The sequence below is a fragment of the Pleurodeles waltl genome, chromosome 2_2, assembly GCF_031143425.1.
Source record: "Pleurodeles waltl isolate 20211129_DDA chromosome 2_2, aPleWal1.hap1.20221129, whole genome shotgun sequence".
NCBI lineage: Eukaryota > Metazoa > Chordata > Amphibia > Caudata > Salamandridae > Pleurodeles > Pleurodeles waltl.
The window spans coordinates 987288802-987309757 of record NC_090439.1 but is presented as its reverse complement, the minus strand read 5'-3'; the positions used below and the strand labels follow the sequence as shown (position 1 = coordinate 987309757).

At 45.1% G+C, this 20956-nt stretch overlaps 1 protein-coding gene across 1 annotated transcript in view; it reads right to left on the bottom strand.

Moving 5' to 3' along the window:
• The window catches only part of TBC1D31 (TBC1 domain family member 31), a 578066-nt gene that overhangs the window by 238346 nt on the left and 318764 nt on the right, over nucleotides 1–20956 (bottom strand). Inside the window, exons 12-13 of the mRNA XM_069220688.1 lie at nucleotides 18791–18924; nucleotides 12850–13029 (exon numbers count right to left, since the gene is read on the bottom strand). Coding sequence (XP_069076789.1) covers nucleotides 12850–13029; nucleotides 18791–18924 — 314 coding nt within the window. The remainder of the gene's footprint in view (nucleotides 1–12849; nucleotides 13030–18790; nucleotides 18925–20956) is intronic.

Here is a 20956-nt window from a genome sequence, read left to right as displayed (position 1 = left end):
GTGGGTGAAGCAGTGGCTTTTGTGTGAACTCCAGGGTATGACCTCTTGTCACTATATCCAGCACCCACTTGTCCGATGTTATCTTCTTCCACTCTTGGATGAAGTTGGAAATGTTTGCTCCTATTTGTTGATGTTGCGGGCATTGAGGGAGCATAGCCGGTGCCTGTGGAAGATCATTGCTTTCTGGGTTGATCTCTGGATTGTGAACCCTGCCTTCGTTTCCCTCCTTGTCTGGTATTGGAGGCAGTCGATGATTCCCTGTACTGCTGGTGGTATGAAGGCCTGTACTGGGATTGCTGGTATTGTCTATGAAAGGAACCTCGAAATGAGGAGAAACCTCTCCCTCTAGCCCCTCGAAAGGGCTGCTTCCTGTACTGCGGGGTACCCAGGGACTTGGCCGTGTCTGTGTCCATCTTAATGGTTTGAAGTGCGTCAAACAAAGATTCCCCATCGTAAGGCATGTCTAGAATTCGGGACTGCACTTCTGGTCTGAAAGATGTGGCCTTGAGCCAACCTTGTCATCGTAAGACAGCGGCACCCGCTAGTTGGCGGAAACCAGTAGAGGCTATGTCCAGAGCGCAGTCAATAATCTCTTCCGACGCACGCTCACCTTCCTGTAGGATCTTTCGTGCCTCTTCTTGCTTATTTTCTGGGATGAGGTCCAGGAAAGGTTGCATGTCGGACCACATTTGACGATCATATCGGCCTAAAATTGCTAATGAATTCGCTGCCCTGACAGTGATTGCAGACATGGAGGAGAATCTCTTGCCTATATTATCCAGTCTGCGACCTTCCTTGTCTGGAGGAGTGGAGATAGGCTTTGATGGATTTTTGGAGTGTCTTTGAGCAGCCTGTGAGATGACCGAATCAGGCTTTGGATGGCCAGTAACGTATGCCGGAGAATCTTGGGTTGCCTTATATTTTTTATCCAGTTTTTGTGGAACTGGAGGAACCGTAGCCGGATTCCGCATAATTTTTGTGCCCTCGCTCCATATGTAATCAATAATCGGAATGGACCGTACTGACTTCCGTGATTGTTCTTTGAAATCATGCAGGAAACATTCCGATTGGGAGACAGATGTTGGTAGGTGGAAACGTACTGCGGCTCTGTCCATAAGATTATGGAAACCACCTATGTCCTCGGGCGGAGAATCAGAGGGGCGAGGAGGTGGTGGAGAAGGAGTGGGGGCCAAATAATCATCCCATTCCTCGGTAGGATGTTGTGGAGTTGAAATTTCTCCTTCTTCTTGTTCTTCTTCCCCTGAAGTGGAACCTTCATCTCTGGGGGGTGCAGCTAACACAGAGTGTGATGTTGATCTTGCAGTAGCTGGAGGAGGAGGAGCATTAACTGGCATCACCGTAGAGACCGGAGCCGGTGGTTGACCTTCCGCTGGAAACCTTCTCCTATAATCCTGAAGCATGGATTGTAAATCCTGGATTAAGGAGGAAGGCATTTGTACGGTGTCTCTGTGTTGAGGCTCCCGTGCTTCAGAGTATTGGTCCTGATGAGAGTAGTATGGTTGATACTGTTCATACTCATTCTCTTCATCGTCATCTTGGTATTTGACATGGAGCTGCGAAGGGCTATGTGCATCTCCGAAAGAACCTTCATCCGATTCCTCCCAGTCAAGAAGATGACTGGGTAGTAAAGTCGACACCTTGTTTGGAGATGTGTCGGTTGGATAAACGTCCTGTGCAGGTAGATTTCTGATTCTGACCATGGCTCGGAGATCTGGAGACCTGGAAGAGGTAGGAATGGCCTCAACGTGTCTACTAGGCATCACTGCTGTTGATGGCGTGAAAGTTGATGCAGCCGTGGATGGTACAGATTTTTCCATCGACGGTGGCGTCGCCGACGATGGTTTCGCCAACGATAGTTTCGCCGACGATAGTGTCGTCGACGGTAGTTTCTTTGACCCCGTCAATGGCGATAGCGCCGATGAGAGTGGCGTCGCTGAGGTTATAGTCGACGGGGCAGTCGTCGACGGTGCCGATGGAGTTTGGAGAGAGGGGATCGGATCCCTTACCGTCGATGTTAAGGTCGTCGACGCGGACGACGGTCTCGTTGACGATGAAGTGGAAACGGTAGATGTAGGTACCGTCGTCGTCGTCACGGTCGTCGACGGTGTTGTCGCCGTTGTTCTAATTTTCAGAGTCATTTTTCCAGAAGTGGAAGGCTCTGAAGAAGGAGATAGATGGTAGGACTCCTTCTTTTGAAGAGGAGAGGAAGGCTCAGAGGAGACTGAAGTCTGTAAGCCCTTCCCATGATGAGATTTCTGCCTCTTCCTGGATTTCTCTATGTGGCCTAGGTCCTCAGATCTGGACCTTTTATGTGGCCTCTCTGACCCACTCTCCTCACCTGAAGTACAGGATTTGGCCTGTAACCATGTCAGGAGTCTGCCCTCCCGGTCTCTGAGGGTCTTTGTGGAGAAGGTGCGACATATTTTGCAGTCCTTAACCTGATGTTGTGGGTAGAGACAGTACAAATATTCTTTATGTGGGTCATCCACATAGAGCCTTTTCTTCCCACAGGTCTTGCAAGGGCGGAAAAGGCCTTTTCTAGAAGAATCTGACATATTTGAAGCTTTCTTGAGAGAAAATCTCTGAAGTAGAAGAAAAAACTGAGCAGAGCTCAGGGAGACTCCCTTCACACGACGTGCGGTAGAAAATCTGAGGAAGGGAGCTTCTCTGGAGAAGGTTCTAGAGGGTGCTGGTGCCTGACTGGACAGCAGGCAGGTTTGGGTCCTTTCACAAAAGGACATGGATAGGCTATATGAGCAAGCTCTGGCTCCATTATAGCCTATAGCAAAAAAAAAATATTTATTATTTATTGCTATTTTATGTACCGTGGGACTCCCACTTCGACGACGGGGATGATTCAAGCATGTGAATTTATGAAAGATCCAATACTGGATAACATAGTTTTTCAGCAACTGTGGAGGTTTTGTCAGGATCTGACTAGTGCCTGGCTGGATGTGGATTTGCTGCTGTGGAGTCGAGGTGTTCCTGGAGCCGCTGGAGGATTGCTTGGTCGTAGTACTCAGAGGCAGCAGAGGACGCAGTAGTACAAGGAAGTCTGGAGAGAGCCGAAAAAGGTCTATGCCCAGATGGTGCCAAGCTCTGCTCTGAATTCTTCAGGGCAATGTCCTTTGGATCTGAATGCTGCGTGGCAGTGCGTTTCGGCTCCGAATGCTTTGGATTTACCCGTTTCCAGTCTGCAGACTGGCAAACCTGTGCCTTTGAGCTGGGAGCCAAAGCGGCAGTCGACGCTCAAGGAGATCTCTGGTACAGAGTGTGGAACAGGCGTTGACCAGGGCCAGAAGGCAATGGTGCACTGGAGGCCTCAGAGGCAGCAGGGGAGCTCAGGGCTGGTGCCTCCACTTGGTGAGTAGAAAGGGTGTCAGCACCCACTGTTATCTTCGGTGGATGCTGCCTCAGAAGATAATCGTCTGTTTCTACATCCACCCTGGACTCAATGTTTTTTGGGAAAAAAGCTGTCTTGACTTCGGGGCGTGGAGCATCCAGTTGCATAACATTCAACTTCTCTTGCTCATCACAGAGGTCCGGGGTATCTTACTCCTCTCTCCTATGCACCCTGGAGGCCAATTCTGTTCAGCGAGAGTGCCAGTTTTGAATGGTCATCTTGTTTTGGAACAAAAGGCATGCTAAATAGTAGTCTATGTGGTGATCTGGAGACAAGCAAAGGTTGCAAACCTTGTGGAGATCGGTTCTTATGGAACTTGGTGTGGTGAGTGGGCCAGATCCGAAATCTAGTCCTTTCCACTATGAGGACATTCATGACTCAAACAACAGGAGTTCAAAGGCTGTTGATTGAGTAGAAGGAACAGGCAAGTGGAGAACGAGGAAGAGCGGGATTGTTCTAAAGAACCGACGAGGAATGGATCCGAAGGCCGGCGAGAACACTACGTGGCATCAAACTGGAGCATACTTCCGAATAGCTGAACCTGACGGCAGAGAAATAACAATATAGCAATTGAGCCGATGCACATGTGTATTACCACCAGCGGGTGGAGTCACTAGGTTCCATGACGCGCAAAGACTTACTTCAATGAAAAACAAGATATAAATGCCTGAGTCCAACACTAGATGTCAGACAAATGCACAGCATGTGTATCCACAACTACAGATACCACAAGCATTAAGGTTATATCGTTAATTTCAAAATATCTTGCAGGGAGCAAGCATTCAACAACATAAATTCTGACATGAGAAACTATCAGCAACATGCTGAAATAACAGCTCAGCAAGGCAAACCTTTGCTCTGTGAAAAAGTGTGGATTGGCAGCAGGTTACAAGTTAGATTTTCTGCAAAGACCAGGGGGCCTTTTGTCCTCCCAGAACTCGCAAATGAAACACCATAAATTGGCAGATAGTAACATTTGTTATGTACAATTAAAAGACAAGTTACTAGACTTAGGTGCTCACACAACAAGGGGATATGAAGGAATGAAGACTGCTGGGAGATGAGGGGTGGATGTTAGCTGCCGGGGGGTTATTACATTGAGTGGTATGATTAATCTGACCAACAAACCAAACTTCTGAGTAAAGAAACAAGTTTGAAAGACCTTGAAAAGGCAGGATATTCAATTAAGGAAGTCCTTGGATCCTAGTCTTGTACCATGCCGAACCTACCTGCCCTCAAAAGGCCACTAAAAATAAAACTCCTCACTGGAGTCTTCAATGTGCAAGTAGCCATATCAGAAACATATCTTGTGATGGGCTCCTGATTTCTCTCATATAGAACTTCTTCCATATACCCTGTTCTTTAGTGCCTAGATCTAGTTCCTTGTTCTACCCTTCTCCTTACGTTACTGTAGGAAAGTGACCCTTTTGGCAAGGTTACCCTCCCACTTTTTGCCCGATATTGATGCTGACTTCACAGTGTGCTGGTATCCTGCCAACCAGGCCCCAGCACCAGTGTTCTTTCCCTAAAACTGTGCCATTGTTTCCACAATTGGCACACTTCTGGCACACAGATAAGACCCCTGTAAAAAGTACCATTGGTACCAAGGGCCCTGTGACCAGGAAAGGTCCCTAAGAGCTGCAGCATGTATTTTGCCACCCTAAGGGACCCATCACCAAACAGCTGAACACTGCCACTGGAGCTTGTGTGTGCTGGTAGGGAAAAAATGACTAAATCGACATGGCATCCCTCTCGAGGTGCCATGCCCACCAACCACTGCCTTTGGAATAGGTAAGTCACCCCTCTAGCAGGCCTTGCAGCCCTAAGGAAGGGTTCACGATCACAAAGGTGAGGTATAGATGCATGAACAATATGCCCCTACAGTGTCTAAGTCATTTCTTAGACATTGTAAGTGCAGTGTGGCCATAATAAATACATGGGCTGGGAGTTTGTCATTCCGAACTTCACAGCTCCATGACGGCTTCACTGAAGGCTGAGAAGTTTGGTTTCAAACTTCTCAACACAATAAACCCACACTGATGCCAGTGTTGGATTTATTGCACAATGCACCCAGAGGGCATCTTAGAGATGCCCTCTATATTTTAACCAACTCTGTAGTGTACAGTTGGCCAGTCTGTGCACCCTGCTACTAAAAGATGAGTTTCTGACCACATGGGGTGAGGGCCTTTGCGCCCTCTGGAGTCAGAAACAAAGCCTGATCTGAGTGGAGAAGCTTCACACCTCCCCCCTGCAGGAACTGTAACTCAGACCTTCTGTTACAGTGCCCCAGGGCAATCCAGCTAGTGGAGATGCTCGCCCCTTATCCCCCCCTTCAAGCCCCTCCACTCACCTGGGACAAAGCCTCACTTTTGGCGGCAAGTCCGGCGGGAAAATTAGGAAAAACACGGAACAGTGACCACTCCAGCTAGGTCCTGGAGTGGTCACTTTTCCCTGTTTTTCCTAATTTGCCCCAAAAGTGTCCAGAGCTGAAGTGACACCCCATGCAGAATCCGTCATTATGGTTTGGAGGTCAGGGACCAGTAGGGTTAGGAATTTGTCCCCTCCCCAAAGGGAGTGGACACAGGAAGGCTGTAGCCACCCTCAGAGACAGTAGCCATTGGCTACTGCCCTCTGACCCCTGTGATGCCCCTAAATCTAGTATTTAGGGGCACCCCTGAACCTAGCTCACCAGATTCCTGGCAACCTCAACAAGAAGAAGAAAGAAGCAAGAAGAAGGACTGCTAAGCCGACTCTGGCAGAGAAGACTCCAGACACCAACAGACTTGGCCCCAGCCCTACCGGCCAAAAAGGCGATGCATCCTGCAGGGCCAGCAACCTCTCCAAACCCCCAGAGGACTGCGTGACCACCAGAGGACCAAGAACTCCTGCGGATAGCGACCCTGTCCACAAGGAACACCAAGAAGGACCCCAGAACTGTCCCGGATCCGCAAGTCCTGCCCACTTTACACCTGACACCCACAGCCCAAGTCCAGATGGCCCACCGATCCCGAGCAGGTCCCCAGGAGAACCTGACCTTGTGTCCACCCTGGGTTGACCCCTCCTGACCAACAGACCAACGCCTGAAGCCTAAATCCGGAGGACCCCCCTGATGGCGAGAGAACTGGACGAAGATTCCCGACGCCTCAAGGTACCCCTGCACCCGCAGCCCCCTGGCCTTTGGGAATCCGACCACCGGACCAGCAACGTTCAGCAGGCGGCCCCCGTCTTGTCCAGCCTGTGGTTTCCCAGAACCGACCCTCTAAACCAGTGGTCTTCAAACTGTGGGTCGCGACCGTCAGGGGGGTCGTGAAGTCAATCAAAGGGGGTCGCGCATCCCCGGTCGCACTTCTGCTGCTTGGAACTGCCTTGAACTGGAATCCAAAACGTTTGCTCTTTGTTTTGGATTCCAGAGAGTGGCATTTCATTCTGCATTCTCTCTGATTGGAGGATGTTGGAAAATAATGTAACGTCATTGACAACTGTCCTCCAATCAGAGGGAATGCAGAATGAAAACCAGGAAATGCCAGGAACTGGGGCCATAAATAAGAAGCCGTGCAATGCTTTGTAGAGGAGACATTTTTTTTTCCCCCCACTGCTTTGCACTCCATCCTGCTGCCTTTCCTGGACTTCATCCCTGTAGAACTGGTAAGTAGCGCACCTCTCCCGATCTGCTGAAAACCAAATCGGCGTTATTCTATGAGATTTCATAATACGAAGCAGGGTAGGTGTGAAAGCCCTCCTTCGATTCTTTCAGCATGGACACACTTTTAAAAACTTTACAGAAACCGGTATTTACAAACAGTATTAATCAGTTCATTTGTATGGATGGCACTTTCATAGCAATGTAAATATTAGTAATGTATTTCCCTTTAATAAAAAGATTAGGGCCCATATTTATACTTTTTTAGCGCCACATTTGCGTTGTTTTTTTACGCAAAATCGGCGTAAACTTACAAAATACAATTGTATTTTGTAAGTTTGCGCTGCTTTTGCGTCAAAAAATGACGCAAATGCTGCGCTAAAAAAGTATAAATATGCGCCGAGGTTCGATCTGATGTGTGCTGCTTCTATGGGGAGTGAAAGTCATTCCAAATGTGTAGAGATGGCCTAAAGCCGTCAAGCAGAAACAAGTTTATCATATCGTAAGTGGCCAATAACTAACTGTTAGCCTGCCGAGCCTGAGTATGCCTTTTCCAATTGAAAGGAGCAGCAGTTTAACAAAGGCGTCCTAGAAAACACAAACAGGCGGAATCTTACTTGTAACTGCATTTTGTTTTTGCTTTCAGTTGTACATATGTTTGTTTTTCCTTTCCCAACTGATTTGTCTCATAATAAGGCATAGATGAGTCATAGGACTGCGCTCGAGAGTCTTCCGAGTGTCGATGCAGGTGTCTATCTGCCCCTTCTGTGTACATTTGCTGTCTCTCCGTTTTATCTCCCTGCCTCGGTTTGGGAGTCAGATGTGGCTTTCACAAGGTAACCACAGAACTGACAGCGCCTAATAAATCATGTGTAACGCTGTGCTGAAAACCAGTGGACAGCTTGTACATTGACAAATATAGCTGACAGCCTGAGTCCTCACCTGGTTGTTGGGAGGAGGGGGTATTCCACGAAAGGGAAATACATACTGAGAAAGTGAGATCTCTAGGAGTTCTTAAAAAAGAAGAGAGGCTTGCCAACTATCCGAACCAATAAAATTGCACATGGAGAGTGGCAAGAGAGGAAACAAATCTAGTCAGATTGGCACAGATGTACTGTTTAACGTTAGCAAAAACCAGGTCTCAATTTGTGGGCAGTATATTTTCAATCAGGAAAAAAAACAGTAGCAGATTGCTGGTTCTTTGGATGTTTGTGGCAAGGTATATTTGCTATTTTTAGGGTTGTAGGATGCTGGCCTTTAGATAGGAGCAAAACTTTGGGTTGTTATGTGCAGGTGTTGGGTTTTGGTTACGGATTGTGAATACCAGGGTGTTAGGTACTGGTTGATATTTTGTTATGTGTTGGTTGTTGCATTGATATTTGCTGCTTTATGTGTACTGATGCTGACAACTGCATTTTTCTTTATTGAATGTGCTAATTGTTTTTTGCAGAGTTCATAGGTGATGGTTTTTTGGGACACTAGGTGCAGACCCTTGCATTGTTTGGTGCCATATTATGATGTATAATGTGAAAACATCCATACGCACATGTAGTAAACCGTCTGGAGTAATGGGTTCATTGCAAGGCAAGACTCTGGCTGTATTTTTTAGTAACTTTTGAACAGCTTGTCCAGGGGCAAGAGGAATAATTTTTTGTTAACATTTGCAGATTATGCAGCAGATAATTATTTGTCTTGCAAATGTGTAACATTCTTAATTATGTGGAAAAGTAGAAAAACAAAATTGCCTAATTCCAGTGCCCTGCTTATGGAGGACACAGAGTACCAGCATAGATTGGTAGTTTTCTTTTGGGTTGGCTCTTTACATTCAAAATCTAGACCTCCTGCCCCTGGACATCACCTGCATGCAACTACCCATCCACCTCTACTCCAGATAACCTGCTTATGCAGTGCCTAATTTGTAAATAAAAACGTGTCGGTGCCCAAAGACCTCCTCTTCAACATGCGGCTGCTGCAATTTCTGTTTAATCACGTGGAAGGAACTGACTGTGTTATTTGTGTTTTTAAAGAAAATAAGTAGATTTTTTGAGACATTCTGAGAACTGCAAAGAGTTTTTTGAAAAAATACAGCTATACCGCATGTAGCAGCAAGTCTGAGCTATTCAGTAATATTGAACTTTGGAATTTTGTACCGTAGGTCAAACACACATTTGCCATGGATCGTTTCCTGCTGCAAAAAGATGGTAGGGCATTCAAACGAAAGGCTGAAACAGACGGTGACTAGAGGTGGAGCACAACCTGAGGATGGCAGTAGCAAGAATACATCCACAAATTGACCGTCACTCTGGAGACAAACAGGCACACCTATCACACTAGTTCAGAAATGTGTTATCATCCAAATAAGTTTTTATAATTATGTTTTGACTGAGAAAAATAAAGTACCATTGCATATTTTTGGGCACTTCTTTTGGTAGATTTTTTGTTTGATCTGTGTAGTAAGTCTCTGACTCCAAACCACAGTCGCCCACAAACCTTTGATTTGATAAATACTGTTTACTAATATTCCCTTACCATAAAAATGATTTGCCATGGATATTGGGGGCGTTTATGCTTGTCGCTGATGAGGAGTATCAATTTCTAGAAAAGATTTTGACAGGAAGGGCTCCTCACACCTGAAAACTTTGACAAGGGGGTCCCGGCATCCAAAAGTTTGAAGACCTCTGCTCTAGACCGAGCCTGCAGCATCTTTGTGACCCCCGGGGTCCCTCTACTGAAAAGCATTGGGAGCCCGATGCTGTATTTGCACCCTGCATCTGGCCGCCCCTGTGCTGTTGAGGATGTGTGTTTGGTGCTGACCTGTGCCGTCCCCGCCCCCATCTCCCCAGTGCTCACCTAAAATCCCCAGGTCTGCCCTCTGAAGTCAAGGGTACTTACCTACCAGCAGATATCTGTTTTCACGTGCCCTTAGTCTCCTTAGGATCCCATTCTAAATATCTCTTCAAATTTGACCTCTGCACCCAGACGGCCCCGTGTGGCTGGTGGTGTAGGTTTGGGGTCGTCCTGAACCCCAACCAGTGGGCATCCTAATCCCCGGAGACTGGAACTGTAAATCAAGTACTTACCTCAAAATTGCACTAACACTCCCCCCCAGTTCCAGGACTGTTCTGAAAATTGCTCTGTCAACTTTTGAAATTGGAAAGTGTTACTTGCCTGTAAACCGGTTTATTTACCAAATCCAAACTTACTTGCATTTACCTGCAACAAGATCCTTTTGGTTCTAGGAATAAAGTAACACAATATATTTTTTCAATACAAATACATTGGCCTGGAGTTAGTCATTGAGTGTGTGCCTCATTTATTGCCTACGCGTGTGAAACAAATGCTTTGCACTACCCTCTGATAAGCCTACCTGCTCAACCAGAATACCACAAAAGAAAGCATTAGCATTATCTACTTTAGCTTCTGTTAAGCCTCTGGGAACCCCCGGACTCTGTGCACACTGTATCTAATTTTGATATAGTATATATAGAGCCAGCTTACTACAGCTACAAATGTGCTACGCAATATGTTGGCACATTGTAAGTCTAATAAAATTAATAAGAGCTCTGAGCTGAATGAGTTGCACATACTAAATCCACTTGGTACAGCCTTTTTCACTTAACAGTTCCATGGTCCTTAAAGAAGGCCTGCACCAGTTTAACCTGGGGCTCCACCCTAGATGGCCCCATGGCACAACTATAGCAAAACTGAATCAGGGGTCACAAATACCAAGGCGCTGGCACAAAGGTTCCACCCACGGATTTCAACAATAAAGGAATACAATCTCTCCCCCGTAACTACTGCGTTAGTATCGCAGGAAGGAGGTGCATGTGCACAAACGCCATGCTCACCATTGAAGGGACATACAGCCCCTTCTGCACACTGTTCGATCTGTTCAGGGCCCACATTACAGGGCCACAGCACAAATCATCAGTGTGACCAGCCTTGCAGGTTAAACTGAAATTGGCAAGAATAAGGAAGGGAGGTGGTTTAGGCATAAGGCTGTACCTAAATGTTATAGAATCATGTCAAAGGCACAGATATTGCTGGCTTGATTTGATTTGATGTCCTGAATAGAAGCACGCACCCATGGGTTCAAAATGATACAAAGTCACTGGGAGAAAAGTGTTAGGAAGCTAAGTTAGTAGAATAGAATGATTTCTGGTGCCTTCATAAAGTTCAAGTGGGACGATATAGCATGAAATAGTGACACATTGTAATTTCGTCCTGGCATGGTTAGCATGTATCAATTCTCACCAGAACAAATGCTGCTCATGTGCAACATGTTACTTAGGCACCATAAAGTGTTGCTCGTCAGGTGATCCTTACAACTATGTCCATTTACTGGGAAAGCATTTATTTTCTTTAAATTAGGATGCTAAGGAGGCTCTACTGACTGGTTCTCCTTTGTCCAGCTACTGCCCGGACACTGGGTTCCTGAAGGATTGTTTAGTAGAAGTATAAAGGTTTCAAGATCGAAGAGTTTGAAGCATTAAAGTAGGGTAATCATTAATGAATGATTGCCATAGCTAAAAGGACACCAGGTTTTCTGCTGAAGACACCACTAGAGTCAGGAGCAGTAGTTATCGAGAGGCTGGCAGTGAGCAGAACATCTTAGGAGAGCTTGACTCAGATTTCAGAATGTACCTGCTCCTTCTGTGTTACATTTGTGCTACCATCGTGTCAGTGCTAATGCCTTCTCCTTTGAGAGCAGATGGGTCAGTGGAATTCGGGCTTTGAACTCAGTGAAGTGACTGTACCCAGTTAGTCACATCTTAATTAGCTAGAGTGTACCCATTGTTGCACTTAAAAAAAGCATTATAAATATTGTGAAGTGTGTATACCAGCAGCTACATGGAACACTGACGTGCTGGTTAACGCACTGTGGCAGTCACTGATGGGACACAGAGCCTTTACTGATCCTTAATCTGAATGCTAAATGAAGGTTCACACCCTATCTCAGACCGGTAGCATTTGGAAGTGGCATCATGGCTGAGCAAGCTATACAAAAAGCAGACACAAAATACAAATAAATATACCACTAGGTAACTCTTGAGAACTTCTTGTTCCTCCATGGACCAAATCCACGTCTGTGGGTATAGACTAAGAAGATTTTACAGGGATTTGAAAACAGAAAATCACATATCTTGGAGATTCCCTTAACAAATCCTTGAAAAACCACAACAATCTTCTAGCTTCTGATTCCTGGATAGACAAACATGCAATTAGCGCCCAACTGGCCAAAAGTATCTGATCATTAAGAAGACAATAAGGGTCAAGAACTAAAAAGAAAAAATTACAGTTTATAGCTCCAAAGTTTTAAAAGGCATGCTGCTGACAGACCACCACCCCTACACCCACCCCCAAAATGAATAGAAATGGAAACAACTTCTTACAAATAATAAGCTAAATGAAAGTATTAAAAAACAAAACTACTTCAGCATGGAAGGACATCCCACACATAGCATAAGAAGAGAAAACCTTCAATGGTTTGTCGAGTCACCTGAACCACTCAATGGTATAATGATACAGACATTTATTTACTTAGTTGAATGAGTTGCTGATTTTGCTCACAGGAAAGAGAGGCTTCCAGTCTCATTTCTCACTGCTATGTGATATAATAGTTTACAAATAATAACAGTGGCAACTTAAGTATCTGCTTACATGCAGTTGGTCTGTGTGTCAGTAGTGGTGTTTGCGTCAAGGACACAGACGATGTGGGAGAAGTGGGAAAATACTTACTTCTTAAAGACAAAATATACATGGACACTTTTATAAACAAAAATACCTCAAAGTCGTCTTTCTGATTACATTGAAGCAATGGAGCACGAAAGCATATGATGTAGGCTGCTACTGCCATCACAAAGAAAGAAGGGTGGTTGGAAAATATGTTGTCAAACAGTTTCAGCCACTCCTCCCTTGTTAAAACTTCAGAAAACAGGGTTTCGAGAAGAGGCCAGGCATAGATCTAAAACGAAAAAGAGATTTAAATTAACAAATTTGGCAAGTTAAGTCAAAATCAAAAGACCCGTAAATACACTTTCTTCTGTAAAATACTATGTTGTATTAAGCGAGCCACCCAACAACCTCAACAGCCCAAACTATTTTAGTAAGAAAGATAAAGAGTGTCAACGACGTGAACACAGTACAACATAATTAAAGCACAGACCCAGTACCACATAAAAACAACCTTTGGTGTGAAGAGGACACAAATTATTATTTTTTAAACATATTTTACCTGATATAGATATATCTGTTTTTTATTTTAATTTTATTGTTATTAGTTATTTTATTATCGAGGAAGTTGAATACAGATAAGATAATAGGTCATTACCAGTGCAGCATTCGAGACAGGGTAACATACGTTACTGGTACTTAAACATGCAATAACACAGCGGAGTTGGGTGTATGGGAGAAGGTCCCACAATATTTCAAAATAAACATGCATAATTACATCCCCTAACAATTGGGCTCAAATGAAAGAACTGTTACAACAATAGACCGGAGACATCACACCATTACAAAGCTGAAAACATTGCCCGTCACAATCAGTCATCAGTGATCACTGATGGACCGCAGGTAACCACGAAATGTATGGAAACGCTGCGAAGGGTCAGAGTACGTTTCTCTCCATTCCTCATACAATGTCATATCTTTAAGCTAGTCTTTAAATAGAGGAGAGTGACAACTCACCCACACACTATGGCAGCTCGGCATGTACCTAAAAGCATGACAAGTGAAATGAGCTTGTGAAAAGCCTTGGGTAGGTGTTGTAGGAGTCTGGCTCTCTATACAGAGTACAAAAAGTATGTGCACTGTGCAGACAGTCCAAACAACCCCACCTTGGACTACAGAGGTAATGCTCTAATTTTTATGGTAGCTTTGTCGAGCAGTTAGGCCAATCTTAGAGAAGTGCTAAGCATTTGTTGTACTCACAGTATCAATAAATGTGGACACACATTAAAAAGAATAACTCAAGACCAATTTACAAAAACGCTTCAGATTTTTCTAAAAATGTTAAGACCAAGATTGTAAAAAATCGGGTAAGTATTTTTATGATTTTTCGAAGTTTAGAAAATGTCTTGTTTCTGTGTGTAATTACACACCATAGGAATCAATGGGAAAAAAACTTTAAAAAATGCAGATAAAATCAGACAATGCGTTTACCAATGTCTCCTTTTGTTTTTAGGTCGCAAGATGTCTTGGAAACCAGCCAGAAAAGTTAGGACAGCCCCCGGTTCCAGCGGGTGCAGCTGCTGAAAGTCTTTGGAGCAGGTGCAGGACCATGGCGGGTGACCACTTGGAAAAGCACTGCACAGGCGAATTTCAAGGTGAGTCCATTGGGTTCCTTTGGAGTGTAGTGGTCAAAAGGGGTGGGGACCCTTAGAGCACAGCTGGTTCTCCGCTGCAGGGGACAAGGAGGCCGGGTTCAGAGCAGATAGGGGAGCCAAACAGCTGTGCTCAAAGGTGTCCTTGGAACCAAGAAGCAGGTCAATTTTAGGGTGGATTGCGGGCCAGCAGGGCCACTCTGGGGGTGGTGGTTCTTACATGTCCTGAAGTCCCTCAACTGAAGCTTACTTCTGGTCCTCGGGGAGTCCGGAGTGGACTTTTCTTCTGGGGGGACTGACATTGGGGGTCCAGTACCCCTGACTACTGCATGGTTCACCACTGGAGGTCGCAGTGCCACCAAACTTGGCACACTTGCAGGTTTGTCCTCCAGGTCTGTTGGGTGGAATTTGGTCTGGCTGCTGTGTCCAGTTCCTTTGTCAGCGGATGGTCAGTGAAATGGACTTCACTGGTCTTTGCTTCTTTCTTAAAGGGAGTGATATGCCTTCACTCTGGAGGGAGGTCCTTGGCAATTTTCATAAGGGTGGAGGTCCTCTGGGATTTTTAAAAGTCCATCCGATGTCAAGTCAACCCCTCAGCAGCAACTGTCAACTCCTGTGTGCAGCAGGCAGAGTTTGGCACATTTTATTTTGTGCAGAAAAACTTCAGTTCTAGAGCCTCGAGTTTTCTTTGTTGCTGGCCTTCTTGTGTCTGTAGAATTTGATCTGCAGGTCTACTGGTGGCCAATAAATACTGCATTTATGGGAGTTCCTAGCAGTGACCAATAGGGCTACATCCACTATGTGACCACTTCTTGTGGGCAGGGGTCACATCCCTATCACTGATTGGCTACTTTCCTACCATGTAAGATGGAGGAAAAAGAAACTGAGGGGTCACCTTGCAAGCAACACCTTAGGGGTGGTGCACGCAGGGGATGGCCACTCCTCCTGTCCTTTGTGCATTTTCCTGTTATTGCTCATGCCAAAAGTGGGAGTATGCAACCGAAGCGGCCATCTACTGCTAGCAGCAGGGCTTGGGGTCGAGTTTCAAGGGCAACAAGCCCTTTGAAGCACGCAGGCAGGGCTGTGCACGTTCCTGGCGGAGGAGGTGTAAAACCTCTGCTCAGGGAGGGATTTGTTTTGTTAACCCAGAGAGCAAAGGCTCTTGCCCTAGGGTTCCAGAATTTTGTCTCTTAGAGGCAGGTTGGTTGTGACCGACCAGTAACAATGCCAGGGTTAGTTAGCTTTCACAGGGGTCAGTCACCTCTAAGTTGGCCCCTGGGCACATTTTGCAATAAATCCAATACTGGAAGCAGTTTGGATTTATTGTTCTGAGTTGTTTGATACCAAACAACCTAGGCTTCACAGTGGCCACCATGTAGCTGTGAAAATCGTACTGACCAGTGTCCAGCACATGCATTTAAAATTACTGCTCTGTTCACTTATTATGTCCCAGGTTTGGCAAGGACACAGTAGGGGCATATTGTCCACGCATCTATGCCCACACATGTAGTATACTGCCTAAGGGCTGAAAGGTCTGATAGAGGGGTGATTTACCTATATTGCATGCAGTGTGTAGTAGACAGGTTACACAGGAAGTGTGCCATGTCAATTTTGCATTTTAGGATTGCACCAGGACACTCAGACTGCAATGCGAGTGCTGGGTACATTTGGATTAATGGTCTTTGAGGGTGGCACAAACTTTGCTGCTGCCTTCCGGTGCCTACCCTTAGTACCCCATGCCCCGGGAACCAAGGTACCATTTATTAGGGACTTATAGTGGCAGCTAATGGTGTTGCCAATTGTGACAATGCATCACAACAGTTTTGGGAAAGAGCACTGGGCCAGTCAACAACTTTGAAGCCACATCAAATAACGGCCAAAAAGTGGGGGGCTAACCATGTCAAAAGAGGCACCTTCTCACGGGTGTTTAACTTCCCCAGCAACACAGTGCTCGCTGATAGCTGAAGTCTAGTTGAAGTCATGGATTCTACAACCTGCAGTAGTTATGCCCAGAGGTCAGCTATACTTAAGCAGTTTCACACAAGATGTAAAAAGTCTGCATTCCAAACTCCACACCTTTTACAGCGACTGCCCTCAGATTGATTATACTTAGCTAGTCTTTGGGGTAAGATACATTCGTAAGAGGAACTTATAGTGTATTAAGTAAACTCTACCGCTCGGAGACACCTCCCCAGTCTCTTGACAGCAACACTGCCACTTCTCATCCATTATATCTATGACCAGGTCTTCGCACTGCTGCAATTGAGCGTGGGGTTGTTCCATATCCATCAGGGCCATGAACGCCAAATTCAGGGGCAAGACAAGCTCAAGGGACTGTGAAGATAATAATAAATGCGTCAGTACAGGCCATTCTGGAGGCTCCTTAGGAAACAATGGATACAGATGCCGAGTGTGGTAATGAGTGTCATATGTAATGGTATCAAGGAACGTGGGCTCTGCAGCTCCCAGATATTCTCCAAACTGTTTCAAATCATGGTTTTGGAACAGGTCACCTATAGTGATGACATGCTTGCTATGGAGATTAGTCACCATGACTGAGAAGTGACCTAAGCCGAAGGGGTGATATTGTTTAATAGGAATAAAAAGGGAGCAAGGCACTGCCACTCCACATAGTGTAGCCAATCTAGACAAGGCCCAGGCTGTACACCATACCGTGTGGATCTCTGTCATCAGCCTAATAAGGAGAGAATAAGGTGTCTTTTGTATAAGAAGTAGATGCATTTGACCCCATTCTAAAACAAGGTGCAGGGCATGTAGGCTATTAGGAATCCAATGATGAATAAATTGAACATGGGCCACCAAACAGCATAGCTCAAACTGAGGTGCCTCAAAATCTCCCCTGTTATAAGGGAGACAAACCCAATTCCAACTCAGACGAGGCCGATTACCTGCTCACGCCAAACTGATCATAAAGAAGAACTTGTTCAAGGGAATAGGTGTGTTCCAAAACATATAGAGTAACTTTGGCAGGATAATTATTTTCACCAGAACAACCCTGCCAGCCAAAGACGAGGACAGGGTGATCCAGCGTTCCAATCTAGCCCAGAGCTCTTCAATATATGTCCCATAGTTCTTCAACAGGATCGTCTGAGGATCGATACAATACACAATGCCCAAGTAGCGTACTGGATTTGTCCGCCACTTTAGTGGAAGAGACAAGGAGGGCTAAGTAGTAGTATCCCTAAGTGGAACTAGAAGGTACTTCGAACAGTTAATTTTGAAACCCGCCCAGGGGCCAACGTGGTTAAGACATAACTGAATTTATAAGATTTTTCATCAGATAAAAATATGTAAGAGATGGGTGGCAAGTGATTCCAGCAAAGTATTATGTGGATGCTATACAGAGAATTATGTCAAGAGCTACAGGGAAACGAGGGTTCAGGCTACCCAATATTGGACCTTAGAATATATTGTCACTGCCTCATCCGTATACTGACCTCCATGTTTCCCTGCCAGAATCCTGGAACATTTCCCCAGTATCCTGGGACCAGGTCCACAACCCACTCATTACAACATGTCTCCATGGAGCCCACATTTTCCCCCACTTACTAGGAAATCCCTTTACCTCATGTACAGCCTTTCCATGGACATACAGCTTTTCATTCCTCTTTCTCCATGTGCCTATGCCAGGACCTTAATACTATCCCATACACCTGCGATATCTCTACAGTCCTACATTAGACAAAAACTCCTTGTGCACTTGGGTAGATCAATCTCACCCATCATGATCATGAATGGGGGACAAGTGGGAGGTGTCACTATTTTGTCTACATCCAGCAATCATTTCATTGTCAACCTTATGCAAGAATGATTACCCTGTAGTACAACACCCTAGTTCAGGTACAAAGATATCTGTATACCACAATTAAATGCTTTTATATAGCACTGACCATTAAGCATGCAAGGTACTGAGGGTGCCTTCTCAATCAAATTTGATAGAGTTCAAAGACATTTCGACCAACCTGAGGAACCAATGTATGCAACGAAGCAGCAATGACACCCATCATAAGAAAATTATATTACTGTACGTAGCATCACTTAGAAGCATGTAGGGCTTTACTCAACAACAAAAAAGTTTTCCAGATTATTAGGAACAATGGTACTGTCAATTGAACCAGAAATGTGTTAATCAACGTTCTAGAAACTGCAAAAGTCTCATTAAACAATTTAGAAGAAAATGTTTCAAGTCCCAAAAAACACCTGAAAGGAAAAGTTCAAAGAACTCATTAGTAACTGATTCAAGTTATTTGTGCTCAAATCAATGCCTGGTTGCAAGCTTATAACTAGCCGAATTATAACAAAGTGAAGTTAAATATTAAAAATGATATGCATTGAAATCAAGCACAGAAAAAAGAAACTTTACATTTGCTTTGCCCTTACCTGAGAAGTGACTCCATGGTTTACGAAATGTTTAAGGATTTCCTTGTCATGGTGGGTCAACACATTTTCAACCATACTAAGGATGTTGATAGGAGGGTTAGGAAAATACTCAAACCAATGTTGGCACCAATTAACTACATGAAGGATGAAATAAGAGATAGATTTTGTGGTTATTCTATTGTAACACTATTTAAAGATATTACATTTTTTCATTGATGCATCCCGTCACAGTTTCAACAATTAACAACATCTAATTTTTGAAACATGCCAGCAAGACAATATTGTGGATCTAGCAATGTCAATAATATACATCCTCGTCTTATGGTACAGATTTTATTAGAATGGTCTTCTGGCACTAAAACTGCAATTGCTGTGTTGAGGGGATTCCTGATCTTTGAATTCTTCCCAGGAGTCAGACTGGATCAGGAAGATTTTGGTGAGCAGTACCCCTGCATGACGGTAGACGGCATCAATCGGCTCCGCATCTGTTGTCGACCACTGACAAAATTTGGGCCCTGAAATGAAGTCCCTGCCCCTAGAAATCTGTTTGCACAGAGGGGAGGATGAGTGGGTCGATAAGCAATTTCCAGCTGGATACAGTCTCTACTAGATAAGGTGTTACCGAAGGTAAGTAATTTGTCCATCAGAAAGAGACTTCCAACAGCAGATTTCTTACCTCTGAATAGATACCCAAGCAATTCCATCCTCAGAGGAGGGTCTGCAAACCAATTTCAAACAAGAAAATCCTGCAGGACCGAACAGGCAAAGTGCCCATCCCTACAGACCACACTGTCCAGATAGTAGTGCTTGGCAAACGAATGCTAAGATGCCCACATTGCAGCCTAACAGATATCCAGGCCTGGAACTTCACATGCTATCACAGTGGTCGCATCTTTAGCTCTCATAGAATGAGCCCGCAAACCCCGGGGTTCGCTTTTTGGCCAATGCATAGCAGATCTTATTGCACAGTACAACCCATCTGGCATTGGTCGACTTCTGCATTGACCGACCTTTTGTTGCACCCACATACCCTACAAAGAGTTGGTCATCCACCCGGAACTCTTTTCCACAATCAAGGTAGAACGCCAACACTCTTTTTACATCCAGGCAGTGAAGACTCTCCTCTTCCTTAGAAGGATGTGGGGATGCGTAAAAAGTAGACAAGATGATAGATTGGCCTACATAAAAAGGTGTACCATTTTCAGCATAAAAGAGGCCCTAGTGAGAAGCACCACTCTGTCAGGATAGATAGGGAGGTAGAGCAGCTTAGATGATAAGGCCTGCAGCTCAATCACTCTGCAGGCAGATGCAATTGCAACCAGTAAGGCTGTTTATGATGTGAGAAGCCAGAGGGTAGGTACACCAAAGAGGTCAGAACCAAGTTAAGATCCCACTGGGGCATAATGAATGGGGATGGAGGGAAGAGATGGGTAAGATCCCTCAGGAACCTATGTACAATAGGGGACTTGAACAAAGAAGGTTGATCAGGTAGCCGCAAGAAGGCAGAAATGGCAGACAAATAATCCTTAACAGTGCCCATAGCAGAGCCCTGCTGGGCAAGGGAAAGAATGAACAGTAGAACCTCAGAAAGAGGGGCAGAAACTGAGTCAACAGACTTGTCTGTTCACCATATCACAAATTTCTTTCATCGACAGGCATATACCGTCTTCGAGGAGGGACGTCTGGCTGTCAAGATGATATTACAGACTTCTGGAGGAAGGTCAAAAGCAGTCAACTGTCTCCGCTCAATCTCCATGCAAGATGGCGGAGAGTGGACAGGTTTGGGTGAAGAACCCTCCCTTGCTGCTGAAGAAGTGGATCTTCCCGAAGGGGCAGTCTGATTGGAGGATTGATGGACGTGCTCAGCAGCCAGGGATACCAGACTCTCCGGTGCTCAGTCGGAGCCAGAAGTATTACATGGTCCCATTTGTTCTTGATCTTCTTTAGAACTCTGGGCAGAAGTGGTATGGGCGGAAAGACGTACAGGAGGCCTGAGTTCCACTTGAGACAAAAAATATCCCCAAGCGAGTGCCACCTTGAAACTCCAATGTGCAAAACAGCAGTGGCAAACCTTACGCCACTTCTGGCTGGAGATATCATTTGTGATCCGCTAGGCATTTTTGGCTGAGTTCATACACTCTAGTGTTCAGATTGCTCACCAGATGT